Source organism: Cheilinus undulatus, linkage group 12 (assembly GCF_018320785.1).
Source record: "Cheilinus undulatus linkage group 12, ASM1832078v1, whole genome shotgun sequence".
Taxonomy (NCBI): Eukaryota; Metazoa; Chordata; class Actinopteri; order Labriformes; family Labridae; genus Cheilinus; species Cheilinus undulatus.
In genome coordinates, this window is record NC_054876.1 from 22786403 (window position 1) to 22804366 (window position 17964).

The window sequence follows — 17964 nt, forward strand, 5'->3', positions numbered from 1 at the left end:
TTTGGATTATATTAAGGATGGACTGGCGTGTTTCATTTGATTGACAGATAGCTCGGCAGGCAGAGGCTCCGTTTCTGTCAACCAGAATGCTAGCTAGCAGTCTGACAGGAAGCCGCGCTTAGTGGGCGGGCTGTTAGGTTGATCCAAAGTTTGGTTGAGACCGTGATTTCAATATGGGAGACTTCACGGATTGGCTTCAACAACCGTTTGAGTCGGCCTATTGTAAGGAGACGACTGACATCACATGGGGTTTATCCAATTCTTTCTCCAGTCTATGATAAACACACAGCACCTATGATCTGCTAGTAATAACAAGTTTCAACTTTTTTCTCATCATTTCGACTTTAATCTCAAAATTGTGTTTCAACTTCACTCTCTAAATTTCGACTTTATTTTCAAAATTTTCGAATTTATTCTCGTCATTTCGACTTTAATCTCGACTTGCCTAAAATTATTTTCTCCATCAAAAATGGCCCTAACCGCTTCCGTACATCTCAATGCCTTGATTAAACAAGAGTATAATCGAACACAGCCTCTGGACAAATTTATCTCTGTTTCAAAATACTGCTAAACCACATTGTTCCCATAAGATACTATTGGCACGTCAGTTAGATGTTGTTCACATAGGGTAAAGACGATTGTGGCAGCAAGGCAACTAGTTTTGGCTGTGTTACACTTTAGATGGAGCGTTTGATCAGGACTGTGGGCCTGAAATGATAAAAATGTTGTTAATAAGTTTAACCGACTCACAAGGGATCCAGTGTTATTTTTTTTTTTGTTTTGCCAGCTCATGGAACAGCCATCTCTAGGCATTTTCTGTGATCTACCTGAATCTCTCTTTTCTTATCAGACGGCATGTATGATAATTTTTCGTATTCATTTCAAGCTAAAAACTGGCCAACAAATATATAAGTTGGGCTCTAGTTTCAATCTGTGAACGCTGTGAAACATATGTCACTTTCAAGCTACAACCCATGGCTCGGTTATTTTTCAGAAGGACACCTTGATGTATTTTCTGTTTTGTACATTTTTTGCAAAGCATACAAAATAAATACAGAGAACTGTGAACACCTCATGTTAAAGGCAAAACTGTGGTAGGTTAAATAAAGTACAGAAGTACAAATTTCGTTAAAACTATTAATTCAGGGGAATATTTTAAAACATAGCATAAAATAACTCATTATTTCACCTATCTTTTTTAAATTTGCTATTTGCTGATTATCAAGTGCAGTCCTTTACCAAGGATACACCTTAGTGACGGGTTGTTCGTGAATGAGTCTGTTCAAAGAGCCAGCTCGCTCCTGTTTGAGGGTTATTTTAATTAATGTTTTATATCAGGTGTGTCATACACTACAGCCAGTGAGCAGATTTCATCTGACCTGCAAGGTGAGACAGTAGCTATATTTTAAAAAATTATTACATGATATTTTCAGCAATTCAAAAAATATAGCATAGCTGTAGTAAAATGCCAGCATGAACATCACTCATAGTAATGACTGCTAAAATTTAGACCTAAATTTGGCAGGTCTCATATGTTCCTTTTCATGACTTGGGAATTTGGAAAATAAATATCTGGAGGTTCTGTTGTCATTTTTCATAAAATGGTAATCGTGCCTAATCTGGCACGCCAGATGGATGTGTGAACCACTTAGACAGCGTTTGGGAAAGGGCAGAGCCTTTGAAAAAAAAAAAAATTGGAGGGTGATTGGACGAATGTTCTGTCACATCTTTACGGGCCAATCAGAGCAACAAAACACGTGACGTAGCCGCTACCAAGCTTGCGCCCTTACCGAAGGAGTAAACTCCATAGAGAACTGCATATCACAAACCATGGCAACTGTAGACATATCAGTACACGACTTTTGTCGTTTTTGAAAAGAAAACAACTCACTGCTGTTCTTTGTTCTTCTTTTAACAAAGAAATGTCAGCAAGTTCTGATAAAACTGGTGCTTTAGCAGCATCCATGCTAATGTCTTCCGCCATATTTGCACTGGCCTCTTGTTGCTGCTTGCATGTGTCACGACTCCGCAGCACCCGAAAGTACTGCTCCTTGACGCTGATTGGTCCTGTCACTTTCTAACTGGGCCCAAACGGTTCAGACGGGAGCTTTGCAAGATGGAAACATGGAAACGGGCGTATCCATCTGCTTTGCAAGGTTACATCATCTCAGGTACCTGCACCACAACACTCCTCATGACATTGCAGTGGGAACTGGATCTTACCAGAAAATGAATGGAGGCACAGCAGTTTGTTTTCGACTCCATCAAAACAATGCATGGCACACTTGAAGCGTGCTATGTCACGGTAAGCAAAAAGATGACATATTTTTCATCCATTTAAAAATGTTGCATAGTTGGGGTAAAATACTAATACAAGTATTAATCACATGTCTTGACACTGCTAAATTTAACAAGTCAAAAAGCCAAACAGTTACTCCAGTGAGGAGCCATTTGGGAGCCTAAAGAGCTGGCTTTTTTTTTTTTTTACTGAGTTGAGCCAAATGATACGACTCACTGAAAAGGGACCAAATGTCCCATCACTACAACATCTGAAATAGAAATGCTATAACCTAATATCGTCTCTGGCTTTTTTTAAGCATGAGAAGCACAAATGAATACTTAAAAGAAAACACTGTAAGAACAAGGTTTTACACATTCACCTGTTATTGGTTGGAGAGGTTTCCTTCTCTGGGAAATATGAGTACAGCTTTCTCTCAAAGATGTAGTTGCCGTCACCTCTGTGCCATTTATCTGCTATGTAGCTAGCTTCAAGTAAACTCCAGTTAACCTGGGTTAGTTTTTAGGGGAAGAATTACACACATAAGTGACAAGTTATTTTTAAAGACATAATAAGATTTATATCAAAGCTCCAAAGATGCACTTTTCGGTCAAAATGTAGAAAAATAATCATATTTTTCATCAGCTAGCCCTTTTATTCAGTGCTTGTTAATTTCGACGTTTTTCCCTCGTTCGGGTGAATGCTGGTAGTTCATTACAGAAATAACAGGATGGTTACATACACATCTTAAAATGTGAGTATTTTTCCATTCAAAGTACAGGGAAGGGGTAACGCATTTCAGTGGTTAAAAAGTCGCCCAAGTTCGTCTGTCTATGGTCTGTCTCCTTTAATATTGTTATATTTTTTGGACTGAGTTATGAGCTCAAGCAAATGTTTTCATAAAGATAAAACAATTAATTAAAGTATACATTATTTATATATCAGTAACAGTGACAGAAAGAGTTGTGTAAGAAGTGAAGTATTCTAGCTGTTGTTAGCATACCGTAGCTAATAAAGTCATATCACTTACGTTAGCTGTTCAGGGTATTAAACCTCGCCCTGCCTGCTCTCTGTCTGCTACTCTCGGTTGTTTGCAACTTCAAACCTCAGAGCGACAACACCCAGCGGGCATAATCCGGAGCTCATGAATGGACACACAACATTTAGATAATACGGCTCCTGATATCTAATGGTTTCTTGTAGTGTGGTCTTTAAACGTCACTTACACAGTAGCTCAGTCCTTTCGTGCAGTCTTTGACCCTGGGGACAGCTTGAAGAGTCGGTGGTGCATCATGGAGCACATGTCCTCTCCGGTCAGGTTCCGCAACAATAAGAAAGGTAACGTTTACTTTATAACAGCTGACACCTGCAGTCCACAAAAGTTGTACTGAAGAGTCGTATTTGTGTTCATGTTAAAAACATTACCACAGGCATTAATATGATGCTTGTATACATAATTGTGTTTGGTGTTTCTATAGTTGATTCCCTTTTGGCCATGATTAATTTATTTATATCCCCTACTACTAGATTCTGTAAGCATAGACCTGCAGATAATATATATGTGTGTGTGTGTGTTATGGATCAACAAGTAATCTTTACTGTTTTTATTGTCCATATTATGAAACAAGTGCGCCGATATTTTTACTTCCTGTTATACATATTTTTTTCTGATTTGTCCCCCTTTCTCAAAAAGCAGCAACTTCTTTGGAAAAAGAGGTGGGAAAAGTTGGTATAGTATTTATTGATTTTTTTTATGCTGTGTGTGCTCCTTTTGTGTTTGTGTGTTTGTTAAAGAGTTAAATCTCCAACCCCCAAACCCTGCTAGAGTATTAGAAGCTGGGTTAAGCCTACTGCAGAGCTTTGTGGGTAATGAGAGCTGACAGGTACAGGGATGCCAGGAAAACCCTGATCAGGCTAGCACCACTGTGGAGTTTGTTGTTCTACAATCTTTGGACAGGGTAAGTAGGGTGATGTTATATTGAACAGATGTGCATCTCCTCTCAAATCAAGGTGAAGACATGCCTTTCCATGCAGCTCATGGTAGCAGCTCGGGTAAAGACATAACCTGTGAGTGTGAGGTGACCACTAGCTATATGTGCATAAGCTCTGCACTGAGAGAGCCATTCTAAAAATGTCACTTTGCTCTATTTAGTATATCTAGATGGTGTTTACTAACCCCAGCTTCTTAAAGAGTGTTGTTTCCCTGCTTACTCTGCCTGGACAGATGGATGAGGGACTCTGTAATAGTATAATGGGATCACAGGTCAGGGATAATCAGTGAAGAAAGAGTAAAGTGAGCAACTACAACAGAAGACCTCATCAGGAGCATAGTCCTGACCGAAGCCAGCAACAGCCACTGTTTTTCTTTATTCCTGTGGTGTTGTCATTGTGCCATATCAGATAGTTTTATTTCAGAACCCTGAAAAATAAGTGGGCAATTGTAGTAGTATTGTTTAATCTTAGATTTTCTAAAGCAAGACTTAAAATTTCTTTAGCATGTTAATTCTTCCAAATCTCTCACCTGAGCTTACCTTCAGCTGAGAAAAAAATAGGGATGCACAATATAATCAGCCTGATATCAGCAGACAGATAAAGGCATATATCAGTATTGGCAGATATCAAAATTTTTGCAGAAATTTCAATCTGATATTTTGGCCTGAATATCAGCATATATCGACTGTAAAATTTGGCCATATATAATAATAAATTAGTGGAGTTTTAGGCTGAACCAACAGACCTGTGTAAGTTGAGATCTTTTTCTTTATTCATCCTCATACTTTAAACTTTGAAGTGTGTTTTAAGAAAAAAAAGGTTATTTCTTTTGTCATCCTCAAACCTTAAATTGTGTTCAAAGGATTAAACTTTTAGTTATGTAAAACATATTTAAATATTGGTATTTATATCGGAATCAGCTAAAATGAATCTGTATATATCAGCATATCAGAACGTAAATTGTGCATCCCTAAAATAATACGTTGAAAAACTGCTGCCACAGCGTCAGTGGACAGTAAAAGTGGCCATGTACTCATCTGGGTTTGAAGCATGTTGGGGTTTGGCACAGCCACAAAGGGGTCACACCATGAAGTGAGAGCAAACAGTGTAAATGCCCTGGAAACCAGACTGAGCAGTGTCATATCAGGTTTACTTTGCATGACTTTACCAGCACCTTTACAAATAAACTGAGCACAAAAGTAAGGAAATTTGTGTTTGGCAGATTATTTCTTTGTTGTAATGACACTTTTTGCCATAAATCTTGAACTCTTGGAAAACATTTTTATTTTGTTGTTTAATGGCACTACATTCGTAAGGAGCATGCATTTGTGGGATGAGCAGCAGAGCTGAGTATGTGGGTTGCACCCATGAAAAATTTGCGAAATCTTCTCTGCTAATGCCAAACAGCTTATCCTGCTACTGACTCTTGTTTGATGTTGTTTGGTGGATTGGATGATTGAAGTCTCACGGTTTCACAATTTGTTCACTGAACAAACACAAGCCCCTGAAGAGTGTGGTAGAACCATACACAGCCACAATAGCCTGGCACCTCCTCGTGTTGGTCACCAGCCTGGCCACACACTGCTGTGGGATGGCATCCCATTCTTCAACCAGTGTTTGTCACAAGTCAGGCAAGTCACTCTGGCACGAACAGCACGCCCAAGTTGATCCCACAGGTGGTAAGTGGGGTTGATGTAAGGACTGCTGCCACTCCCAAATTCTGGAGATAGTCTCTGATAAACCCTGCTCTGTAGGGGTGAGCGTTGTCACCTTGTAGGATAGAGGTATTGCATTGAGGTTTCCTCCAGTGATGACAAGCCTTGTTTTTCCATGTGAGGCAGATGCCGCCCCACACCCTCACACTGCCTCCACCAGACTGAAAGGCAGTCGTGGCAGGCCTCCTTGCAGCCCTATCAGACCAGAGATTACCTGCATAGAGTCTGTTAAGTACTGATAGAGTGAGGAAACGGTCTTCATGGGGTGTTGTCTTCTCTCGATGCCCACTTCATGGCCTGTCTCTGACATCCCCTGTTATATAGAACTGCGACTTCAGTCTGGAGATGGTACTAGTTCTCACTCTGAATATTGTTACAACTTGGTTTTGTGGAACACCAGCTAGGGCTACCAGAAGCTCAAAACAAGAGTCAATAGCAACAGCAGAATAAGCTGTTTGGAATTGGCAGAGAAGATATGGCAAATTTTTCATGGATGCAAGCCACATACTCAGCTCTCATGCTCGTGCATGTTCCTTACAAAGGTAGCAGCATTTTAAAAGGGTAATAAACAGGCTTTCCAACAGTATAAGATTTATTGCCAAGAAACATTGTTACAACAAAGAAACAATGTACCAAACACAAATTCCCTTACCTTTTGTGCTAAGTTTGTAAAGTGTTTACATGAAGCAAGGAGGGGGATTCTAATTACACAAGCAAAGTTTGAGACAGCTTAGACCACATGTATTTTAGGAAATGCTACTTTCCTGTTTCATTGTGAGACATCAAACTTTGATGAGCCACCGCAGACATGACCTCAGACTTTTGTACATGAATCATTTAACTTTTATTTTGTAAGATATTTTTAAGCTGTACAACCACTATAATGTTAGATCAGATGAACCCCATGGAAAGAATTAATCCAAGAAGATCCCTGGAATAAGGTAAAAAATGAACCAGGTTTTAGAAATGGTGTTTTGTCAAATCTCTTGTGATTGGGATGAGTCCCTGTTTTTGAAAAGATTAGAAAATAGGAAAATATAGAGAAGCCCTTACATTTTAAACCCTGATGTTAAATCATATGTTTTTCTCCTGTCCTAGTTTTCCAGCCTGTCCATTGAGGACCAAGAGGACACTCAGTTTCCTTTTGCTATGAGAGATCTGCCTCCTGTCTCTCAGCTGGGTGAACAGCAGCAAACACAAGGACACCAGGCACCAGGCAGTTTTGAAGCAGAGGAAACCAATGGTAGGCTCCCTAGCCTGCCCGGGACTCCTTCTACACCCCATCCCATTCCCTGTTACCCTGCTGGCTCTCCAACCACCCCTACCAGACCAAATCGCATGGGAATAAACACAGAGTTTCACCCCCCGCCGCTCAGGAGGCAGGTCGTCACTCAGGTGTCTTTGGACTCTCCTCTGAGCCCATCTTCGCGTCCACGGAGCCCCTGGGGGCGTTTTGATCCTTACGACTCTCCAGAGGTGTGTTTGTGGTTGCATTACCCTTGTATGTTGAAAGTTTCTGTTTGTAATTTCATATCAGCTGAGTCCAGTTCAGTCTTCTTGTTATGTGATGGAATTCTGCAGTTGTATTTGTAGACTATAAAGATGGAAAAGTAAAATTTAACCACAAACTACAAAACCTCAAAGGAAACAACATGAAAAAAATCATCATCATGTGTGTTTGTTATTCGTACAATTTTAATTTTAAGAAAAAGAAACTGGAAATAGAATTCAGTTATAATAAGTTAGATCAGTCCAAATCTTGATCTCCATCCATCATATGAATCTCGAAGAACTAGAAAATAACGTAAAGCAAGAAAAAAGTGCTGAAAACAACTTTTAGTTGAGTGGTAAAATAAAATGTTTAAAATGTAGAAATAGGAAGCAAAATAGAACTATCTGGAAAAATTATGAAAAGGGACTCTGGTCAAACATAAAATGACAGTTTCTATAAGAAAGAAGATGTAATTTCTGAGTGTTTACATTAGCTAGTTTTGTAATTTGAAAGCTGCTGGCAAACAGAAATTTAGTGGTGGTAAAATTACCAGACTATTATCCCGAATAAAAGCAAAGTTACTTGAGTTCAAATTTACTTAAGTAATTTAAGAGTACTGGTCTATAAATCTACTTAAGTAAAAGTAAAAAGTATTCCATTTTCAAGTTAAATTTAAGTACTGAGTAGCTAGCTACTAAGACCAAAAGATTTGGGAAAATAATACAATTGTGATTTATTTTTCCAATATTGCATTTGCCATTTGACATGGAATTACTTTCTAATTTCCATATTTTTGTATTTGTCGAGAAACACAAGCAATAAATCGCGCTATATTATAACCAACAAATTATTGGATTTATTAAACATAAACTGTTCTACTGTAGGCTGGGCCTATATGTTAGGATGACATAACATTATGCATAAAATAATATTTATGACATGTCTTTATTTATCTACTTCAAATCTGCTAGAAAGTTTACTGATCCGTTTAACTTAAAGCCTTCTAGCAATCACCATGAAAAGTAGAGCTGAACATTTTTGACAAAACATCTAGGTAAGTATTGCAGATGCAGTGTAAATCGTTGTATTGAAGGGAATGATCATTTTTGTGTCATTCTGATTTTAAATGAGAAAAACATTTACAAAAATACAAAAAATAAGTTAAACAAAGAGAAATAATCCACCGCACACTGGATTATTTCTCTATGTTTACTCACTTGTTTACCTGCTGCCAACTGGCACCTGACTACCTGGGCTGTGCACGGGGATCTCCGTTCAAGATTTAACAAAAAATAAGATTTTTGCAAACTATTCTAGAACAAAATGTTGCTTCAGTGTTTGCATGATGTGTAGAGCATAACATCTCTGCTGCAAAAAAATTTATTAAAATGTTTATTTGACAAACATTTCTGATCAAAGAAATAATGCAACTTCTGCAATTTGAAAATTGCAGTAGGACGTATTGCGACTTAATCTAAATTCAGGTTAATTTCCCAGCCTTAGTGGCTACTGAGGAGTTGGAGTAGGAGTAGGAGTGACAATAAGAACTCTCCTTTTTGACAATAACAGCATGGAAATATGGATCTCCAACCAGGTTTTTCAGATAAATTAACACCTCAGTAATCAAGTAAAATACAGCTGTTATGGGATGTGATGTGCAATCATTCTCTTGCTTCGGCTACTGTTTAGTCAACAGGGTCGGAAAAGTACAAGAATTTTGTACTCATATAAGAGTACAGTTACTCTGGTTAAAACTTAAGTTAAAGTAAAATTACTGATTTGAAAATGTACCCAAAGACTACAAGTACCAGAAAACAAGACTAGGTAAAAACCTAGTATATGGTTGATCGCAACTATCTGGGATGCCTGTTGACATGCCTGACTGGCAGAGTGATTTTATCTTTATTGTTATTTTTTGAGCCAAATTTATTGTGGCTACTTAAATGTACAAAGCTACACAGTGTCCTCTCTCTCTCTGTCTTTCCTCTTAATAAAGCTCGTCTCTGTGTACATATGAAACTCTGCAGAGATGTGTCAGACTTCACTGACAGAGACAGACAGTGTCACTGGAGATTATTTGGTTTTTTTTGTTAGATAAAAGTCTTTAAGGGTAGTAAATTTATACTAAAAATACAACACTTAACTGTTAATGAACAGTTTATTCTAACATAAAGTATAAACTGCAGCAGGTTTCATGAGCATTTCTAATTCTCCTCAGACAGGTGTGTAAGGGTCTTTATATGTGTAAAATTAAGCTGAATTTCTACTTTAGTGTTCCTATCCTTTTTTATATCTGTTAATTATCTATAAACAGCACATTTGTCATGCAAGTGAAGATGTGCTAAATGTTTATAGTGTTCTATTAACAACGCAAATGCAGAGATTTTAACATTTATTTGTTCCCCATAAACATATAGTATTAAGGGAATATTTACCAAATATTTTTTTAACATAGCACACACCCCTGGCTCACGCAGGCAACACACACACACACAGCTGGAGCACACACACACACACAGCGCTGACACGCTGGTCCTCCGTGGTCAGAGAGGAGCTTTAAGAGGAGGAAGTTCTGCTGTTTATCCTCCAGTGTTCTGAAACTTTTGCCCTCAACAGATAGAAGCCTGAGGTCTACACTACCAACATGTTAGCGTCCGTTTCAGTGTAGGTGTGTGCGTGTGCGATGCATTTGTATGTCACTCTTATGCAGCATCAAAGCAGATGAGGATGAGAGGAGAGCAGCTGACACTGCTGCGTAAAAGATGCACGAATGGTCAAAGCAAAAGGGATGATAGGAGAAAGAGTGACAGAGGGACAGTAGCTCATGATGGAAAAATTAAAAATCGAAGATTGGGCACGAGTCTCTAATCACAAAAAATATATTCTCTGCACAAGACAAGCTCTAGGTGGGGCTCTGTGCTCTGGTTTTAAGAAGAACAGCGGTCCAGGTCAGAGTAAACTACAGCAGTCTTACAGCGACATCCAAGCTAACAGCTAATGGCGGACAATACGGGACAAGCCCATCACCATGATGGGAAGTCATGCCGAAACAGACTGGGAGTACATCGAGAACATTTTTTTGTCACAGAAAGCTTTCAATGTTGCTCTCTCCGCTTGTTGGGATTTAGACACGTCTGGTTCAGACAAAAGCTCCGCTGCGGCTCAGTCCCAGCTAATGACAAGCCTGCTAGAGCTGGGACAAAACAACTCATCAGCTGTTTACAACAACAAACTGTTTCCCTCTAACTATCACATAATCATGCCAAAGCGGGGCGGCAGAAGAGCAACAACCTCATTTTCTGTCGCAGAAAGCTTTCTGTGTTGCTCTCAGCGCTAACTGTGATGAACTGTGATGTGAGGTGTTGGTCTGATTAAGGCTGAGCTAACATTTGGCTAGCAGCCTTTGTATACAAGCACAAGTAACCTTTTCCCCCTTTAACTATCACACACTCACACTGAAGCAGGTTGGCAGAAGAGCAAAAACACCCTTTCTGTTACAGAAAGCTTTTAGTGTAGCTGTCTTCACTTGTTTTAATAAAGAAATGTCCAGTTATGACAAAGTGCTACTGTGATTAATTCAGAGCTAATCGCTACACAAGCAGCCATCATACACAAGCATTTACACAAGAAGTTACCTTTACCCCCTCAGCTATCACATAGTCATGCAAAAGCAGGCCAGAAGAGGAGTGAAAACATCTTTCCCAACATGAAAAGCTTATAGGGTTGTTTTATTCTTTGTCATACAGAACTGTGGCCCAGTTCTGGTGAAACAGAGGCTAAAGCTATATCTGAGGAATTTGGAGCAGTGGAGGCAGCAATTAAAAGGCTTTCAGTACCCCTAAACCCTGCCCATAGCACAACTCTGTATGTATGGCTCTAGTTAACACAGTGGAGGCAGCCATTAGCAACAGCATTCGGTCCAAGTAAATACAACTCTGTTATGTAGGGTCACTCACTACTCACTCACAGTCACTCAGTCAGTCAGTATATGAACAGAGCTATATGTAGGACTGACCTCAGCGGTCAGCCAAAAATACCAAATTACAGTAATTTGAGTAAATGAAGTTTACTATCTCTGCAGATATTTGTGACTGTTCTTCATTTTGCTTGAAGCAGCCATAGCTAGAAAAGGAAAACATTTGGAATCTGATATTTTCAAGTCACAAAGTCACTACATACACAACTTACCCAAATGTGAGTCAGCAGTGTTTGCTTACAATATCTCTTCTTCTATGAGTAACTCAAGGTCTCCACATCTCAGCAATTGACAATAGTTAATAGTTTAATATATTTCAATAGTAATATCCGTTCCTTCGACAGAAATTACGATTTAAGATTTTTTCTTGTGCTTTAATCACACAATAAAACCCCCTGTTGTGTAACTTTGCTATTTATCTATTGGTCTATCTTGGTATAATTTGCATGATATGAAGGCATGGTTGGGCTTTTTGAGTGGCTTGAGGGTCCCTTCTTGGGATATTTTTGATAATCAGACTCTATTGCCATATTTTGTGCATTCTTGGCCCCCTTTTTAACATTCTAAATAAACGTCTTATCCTTGGAAACATTTTTAACATGAGCTTTACATCTACACATTAGACATTTACTAGGAGCATTAGGCCTAATACAAGTGCCAACCTTTGCCTAATGGCCTAACTGCCTTTAGGTGTTTACTGTGACATTTGAATAATAATTTTAACTCACTTTTGAATCCTGATGTAAAACAATATTTTCATACATGTTTATATTTTATATTTTTTGTTTTTCTTTCCTTCTTTCAGGATCAGGACAAGGAATATGTGGGTTTTGCCACATTGCCCAACCAGGTTCACAGAAAAACAGTGAAGAAAGGTTTTACATTCACGCTTATGGTGGTAGGTGAGTTCTCTCCTTTGTCTGCTGACCTTGATACTTTAACAGGTTTGAGTGAAACTGTTATCTCTTGTAATAATATCTCACCTGTAAGGGAAATCATGATATAGACAATATTTTTAAAGTAAAAATTAAAAACGTTTAGTCTTTTGAAAATCTGAACTAAAAAAAATTCAAATGTATCATTTGTTAACCATTTTTAAATCCTATATGATTGATTAGTTGGGCTGTTGTGTTTCTGTCTGTAGGAGAATCTGGCCTGGGTAAATCCACTCTCATCAACAGTTTGTTCCTCACTGACCTCAACAAAGAAAGAAAGGTTCCCAATGCACAAGGTAAGATTGAGTGTATTAATTAAAATATAGTTTATGCAAATCACGAAGGAGAGTCGCTGGAATCAGTTGTTTAAAATGCATTATTTTTACGATATAAAATTTGACACGTTTCTATTTTAGCTGTCGTAAACACAGTTTAGCATCTGTTACCAATTTACCTGAGTAGACTGAGTGATTTTGGCCCTGTATGTGTCTGTGTGTCTGCAGAGCGGATCGATCAAACAGTTGACATTGTCAAACACACAGTGAGCATCGAAGAGAAAGGAATCAAACTGAGGCTCTCCATCATAGACACCCCTGGATTTGGAGATGCCATCAACAACACAGAGAGGTGACATCAGTGATGTGCACCTGCATCTTTGTTTCCATTGCTCTTGTTCAGCTTATTTTATTTGTACTCAGAGGTAGATTTGTTATGCAGCCATCAAGATGATGACATCCATTAAGACACAGGATCATGAAAGAAATGAAACACGAAATAATGTTTTCGAACATGCTCAAAACTTCTGAAACTTCACAAACATTGGGCTGTATGTGTGACTGCCAGTGGCTGATTTTTTTTAACCATAACTATCCAGAGTTTTTCCTGCCAGATTCAAAATATAATACCACAGAACTGGCTTGAGCTGATGTGTGAACACAGCAGGAAATATTTAGGGAAGTTCATTGCAAACAAGCAGCCTGGAGTGATGACGTAGTATCCTGCAGCCACTCTGTGTCATCTCTATGCATGTTATGAACATGCCTGAAAGTTCTGCACAGTACGGTATATAGTTTATTTGTCACAAAATGCAACAGGAATACTGTCAGTGACTCTGTACATTTATACCTGAGCTGCAGTCACACAACAACAGCCTGTAAATTTTCCCAAATTTTAGCCATTGGAATTACTGTGACCTTTGCCATGTCCACCTTAGAAAATCTCCTGCTTCAGGGACAAGTTTGAAACATCAACTGGTAAACATTTCTGGGACAGGCCCAATTTCCTAGAAAAAGGATTGCATTTGTGAAAAGGGCTGTCGTTAAAAGTAAGAACATCTCCAGACACTAGAGTCATGGATTTAGTCTTCAACTGATGGTGCATGCTGTTTGCTTGCATTATTCCAGACCATTTTACCGCTAAGGTGGTTGTACACCTCACAGAGATTTTATGTTTTTTTTCCTCAGCTGGAAGCCCATTGAAGACTACATCGACCAGCAGTTTGAGCAGTACTTCAGAGACGAGAGTGGGTTAAACAGAAGAAACATCCAAGACAACAGAGTCCACTGCTGCCTCTACTTTATCTCTCCATTTGGCCACGGGTACACTGACAGCATGTTTTACTTCTGCACAGGGTGCTTAACAGCCTCACTGAGAATTTATTCAATACATATTGAGCCTATTTCTATTATGTGTGTGTGTGTGTGTTTTTCCATCAGTCTCCGACCTCTGGATGTAGAGTGCATGAAAGCGCTGCACGAAAAAGTCAACATAGTTCCTGTATTGGCCAAAGCTGACAGCCTGACACAAGAGGAAGTCTATCGAAAGAAGATGCAGGTTAGACACAAAAAACACACTCTCACTCTGGCCTGAAGAAATTAGAAACATATTTGAAATCACAGGTATCAGTTGCACTAGATCTGGAAACCAATACATTTTATAATGATTTTAGAAATATTTCTTGTTAAACCTCAAATTTTAGCTGGCTGGTGTTCAAGGAAACCTTGAGGATTTCTTATTGAAGATTCCAAGATTCTTCTTGGGATGGAAAATTTTTACTTGAAATTTCAGGCTATTTAGAAATCAATTATAAGAAAATCAGCACCAGTCAGCTAATACAAATTTCAATGATAGTGCAGGAGTGATTTAAAAATTCTGGCTCCTGGCCCCTTGCATAGTTTAACGACACTAGATCTGTTCTCTATAATGCAAATGGATATAATCTTGTAAAAGATATGTCTCTGATTAAGAAACTAATATATATACTTTATAGCACTGAAACTGCATATAAAGATTTTTTAATGATCTTGTGTTAATTTCTGGTACGGTGGATTCAGCCCCCCAAGGCTCCTTACTTGGTCCAATTGTATTCTCCCTGTACATGCTCTCCCTGGGGACCATTTTATCAAATACTATATGACTTTTCTTTCCATCTTTGCACTAACAACACACAGCTTAATTGCCCTTGTCGATCAAAGTTTTGATGGCTTTGAAATTTCTTGAGCTCAATGAGAGTAAAACTGAGGTCATTATCTTTGGACCCATGGAAGCCTCACCGACCCTGGTATGGACCTGTCCCATCCTCAACCATTTCTTAAATCATCTGCAAAAACATCTGGGGGTGATACTGGACAAAAATTTTAAATGGATCAGCAGATAAGTTCAGTTGTGAAAGCAAGTTTCTACTTTTTTCCTAAGGTTATGTCCTGATTATCTTTTGCATTTATTATACGTGCTTTTTTATTACATGTCTGCTATTATGATGCACATTTATTTTGGTGCTAGCCAAGCCTCTTTTGATTATTTACAGCTTATTTAGAATGCTGCGGCTTGTCCTTTTTTTAACGAGTAAACACAAATACAATTTTCCCTCTAGTAGCATCTCTCCACTGGCTCCTTGTGCAATGCAGGACTAATTTTAATTTTAATTAATTTTAATTCTGTAAACTGTTTGTAAATCAAACCTAAAAATGCACTTTTCCTCCTGGATTTTGGCTCTGTTTATCTATTACTGTATATACTTTTATATTCCTAATGTTTTTTAATTGGCCTTCTGTTTAATTGTTTTATAACATTTTTCATTTTTCATTGTGCAGCACTTTTTTTCTAAATATTGTGCTATGAAAACTCACACTAGGATAACTGTTTTATATTACAAGTACTATTGCAAACATGTGTTAATGTCTTTTTTATCTGCAGTCAGTGTTTAAGAACATCCAAATGTTTTTTTCAGAGTGTCTTAAAAGCTTGCAATTCCCTACTCACATGATTTTAGTGATTTTGCCTAAATGACTCCCGTAGGGATCCGTTCCATAAAGATTTTCAGGGAGAAAAGTGAAGCATGTCAATAATATTTATTGTACTTTTATTGGGTTGAGCTACGACCAGTGATGGTCTTTTTGAACTACAGGATGAGACAATCTACTGGAAAATGACAAAACCGTTTAAACCCTTAATTTAAACCCATAAATGATATATGATAATGATGATAGTTATGATAAACTAAAAGATAAGTAAACACCCTCAAATTTTGCCTCAGCCCATGTGTTGACTCTTTATTCAGAGTTCTGTTTAAAGCACACCAGTGTCTGTAATAGGACAAGTTTTATGATTTTTTTTTCTTTAAATATTTCTCTTTAAACATCATGTTTAAATGTGTTCATGCACAATAGATCAGAGAGGAGATCAAGCAGTTTGGGATCAACATCTACCAATTTCCTGAGTGTGATTCAGATGAAGATGAAGACTTTAAGAACCAGGACCAGATACTAAAGGTTCTTCTTCTAACTCTCAATATTTCTCCTGGTATTAGTGTGCTTTCTTCATAGAGTCAAGATTACAAATTTTATTTACATTTATATTTATTCATGTATCCACAGGACAGCATCCCATTCGCAGTCATTGGCAGCAATGTACAGGTGGAGAGTAAAGGTCGACGATTCAGAGGTCGGATCTATCCCTGGGGTGTGGTTGAAGGTATAAAGTAACAAAACAGTAAACATTTTAAAATTTTTACTTTTTTTTTTTTTAGTAAATAAAGTACTGTTGCTACCCTTAAATAACAATAAAACCCCATCTGATCCAGTAACAAGTTTTGTGTTTGCATGTTCAGTGGAGGACCCGGCTCACTCTGACTTCCTGCTGTTGAGAAACATGTTGGTGAGGACGCACATGCAGGACCTTAAAGACGTGACCCGGGAGACACACTATGAGAACTACAGAGCCCAGTGCATCCAGAACATGACACGCATGGTGGTGCAGGAGAGGAAACGCAGGTGGGTACAGTCAGGATGATCATGGTTTGATTAGTGGACCAGTTCTATGCTGTAGAAGTAAACTTGATGAGTTTCAAGGATACGTTTTTAAATGTTGGTGCTGTTTGGATTTGAATGTGCATTTTAGTTTGCGAGAGAAGTATCGAGATGCAAGCGAAACAGATTTTCCTCTGCCGCTGGACGTTGTCGACACAGAGAGGGAGAGACTCATCTTTGAGAAAGACGAAGAGGTACGTTTCTCCTTGCTGCCTCACTCACTCACATATTTATTCTTTCATTCTTCAGAAGTAATAACCACTCCCTCATTTATACCCCTATGCAGCTGAGGAGGATGCAGGAGGTGCTGCACAGGATTCAGGAGCAGATGCAGCGCAGCCAGAGTGAAGGTTGATCCTCCCATAATTCCCTAGAGGAGGAGACAGATGAGGTGTGCCCAGGACACAGAGGAGGTCCTGTTTATTAAAATCTGATGAACTAAAAGAGATGGGCTTAAGAAGCAAAAAAATAAAACACGTCTTGCTGATACTACAGTATCAAGCAAGCTGATTGGCTCATCTTGTCAGATGGACACTGAAAACAAGGAGAAAAAAAACTTTGCCTGACCTACCTTAAGCTGAAAATTGAAGTTTGTTCCATATGGCAAATGTTCCTGAAACTCAGGGATTAATTTAGGAAGGTTGAGTAAAGCCTCTTAGGTTATCTCCTGTATTAAGAGGAGAACAAACGAAGTGTGTTTTAAGTGTTGAGATTATGCTTTAGTTTTTGTCATCATACAACGAATGTGCATTTCAGTTACCATTGGCCGTTACTGATGTAAAGCCTCACTCACATCATTAACTTTTATATTATGTGACAGTAAGAATGTTGTTTTTAGATAGCAAAGAGAAAAAAGGAAAATGATCAAAGCTCAGCATATTATGGCAGCATTTTCTCCTTGAAGACATAATGAGCGCATGAAAATGATACCAAATAAAGTGTTCTTTTTTAGTGTTTTACTCGACAAATACACACATGCACAATACAGTTCCTATGAAATGTATTCACCCCCTTGGATGTTTTACCCTTTTATTGATTTTATAAACCAATCATGGCCAATGTGATTTGGCTTTTTCAACAAAAAAAAAACAACAACAAACAAAACAGAGCTCACAAACACACCATCTCCACTGTGAAGCACATGGTAGTGGCATAATGCTGTGGGGATGCTTCGAGGCAGGCTTGTAAAGGTAGCGGGTAAAATGAATTTGGCAAAATACAGGAAAATGCCGGAGAATGGTCTTGTTCAGTTTGCAAAAGAAGATGGGA

At 38.4% G+C, this 17964-nt stretch overlaps 1 protein-coding gene across 5 annotated transcripts; it reads left to right on the forward strand.

The window, feature by feature from the left end:
- Positions 1 to 3328: 3328 nt before the first annotated feature.
- On the forward strand, positions 3329 to 17751 carry LOC121519073 (septin-5-like). Of its 5 annotated transcripts, none has more exons than XM_041801851.1 (13): positions 3329 to 3616; positions 3975 to 4003; positions 7084 to 7461; positions 12259 to 12355; positions 12598 to 12684; positions 12892 to 13015; positions 13852 to 13986; positions 14104 to 14221; positions 16057 to 16158; positions 16264 to 16360; positions 16497 to 16659; positions 16787 to 16889; positions 16982 to 17751. In XM_041801851.1, the coding sequence occupies exons 1-13, from the start codon at positions 3571 to 3573 to the stop codon at positions 17048 to 17050; spliced, it is 1548 nt and encodes a 515-aa protein (XP_041657785.1). In that variant the 5' UTR covers positions 3329 to 3570; the 3' UTR covers positions 17051 to 17751. The 5 variants fall into 5 exon arrangements, with proteins under 5 accessions (XP_041657785.1, XP_041657786.1, XP_041657787.1 ...); XM_041801852.1 differs by having other exon boundaries at positions 3975 to 3994; XM_041801856.1 differs by having other exon boundaries at positions 3562 to 3616; positions 3975 to 4007.
- The last annotated feature ends 213 nt before the right edge of the window (positions 17752 to 17964 follow it).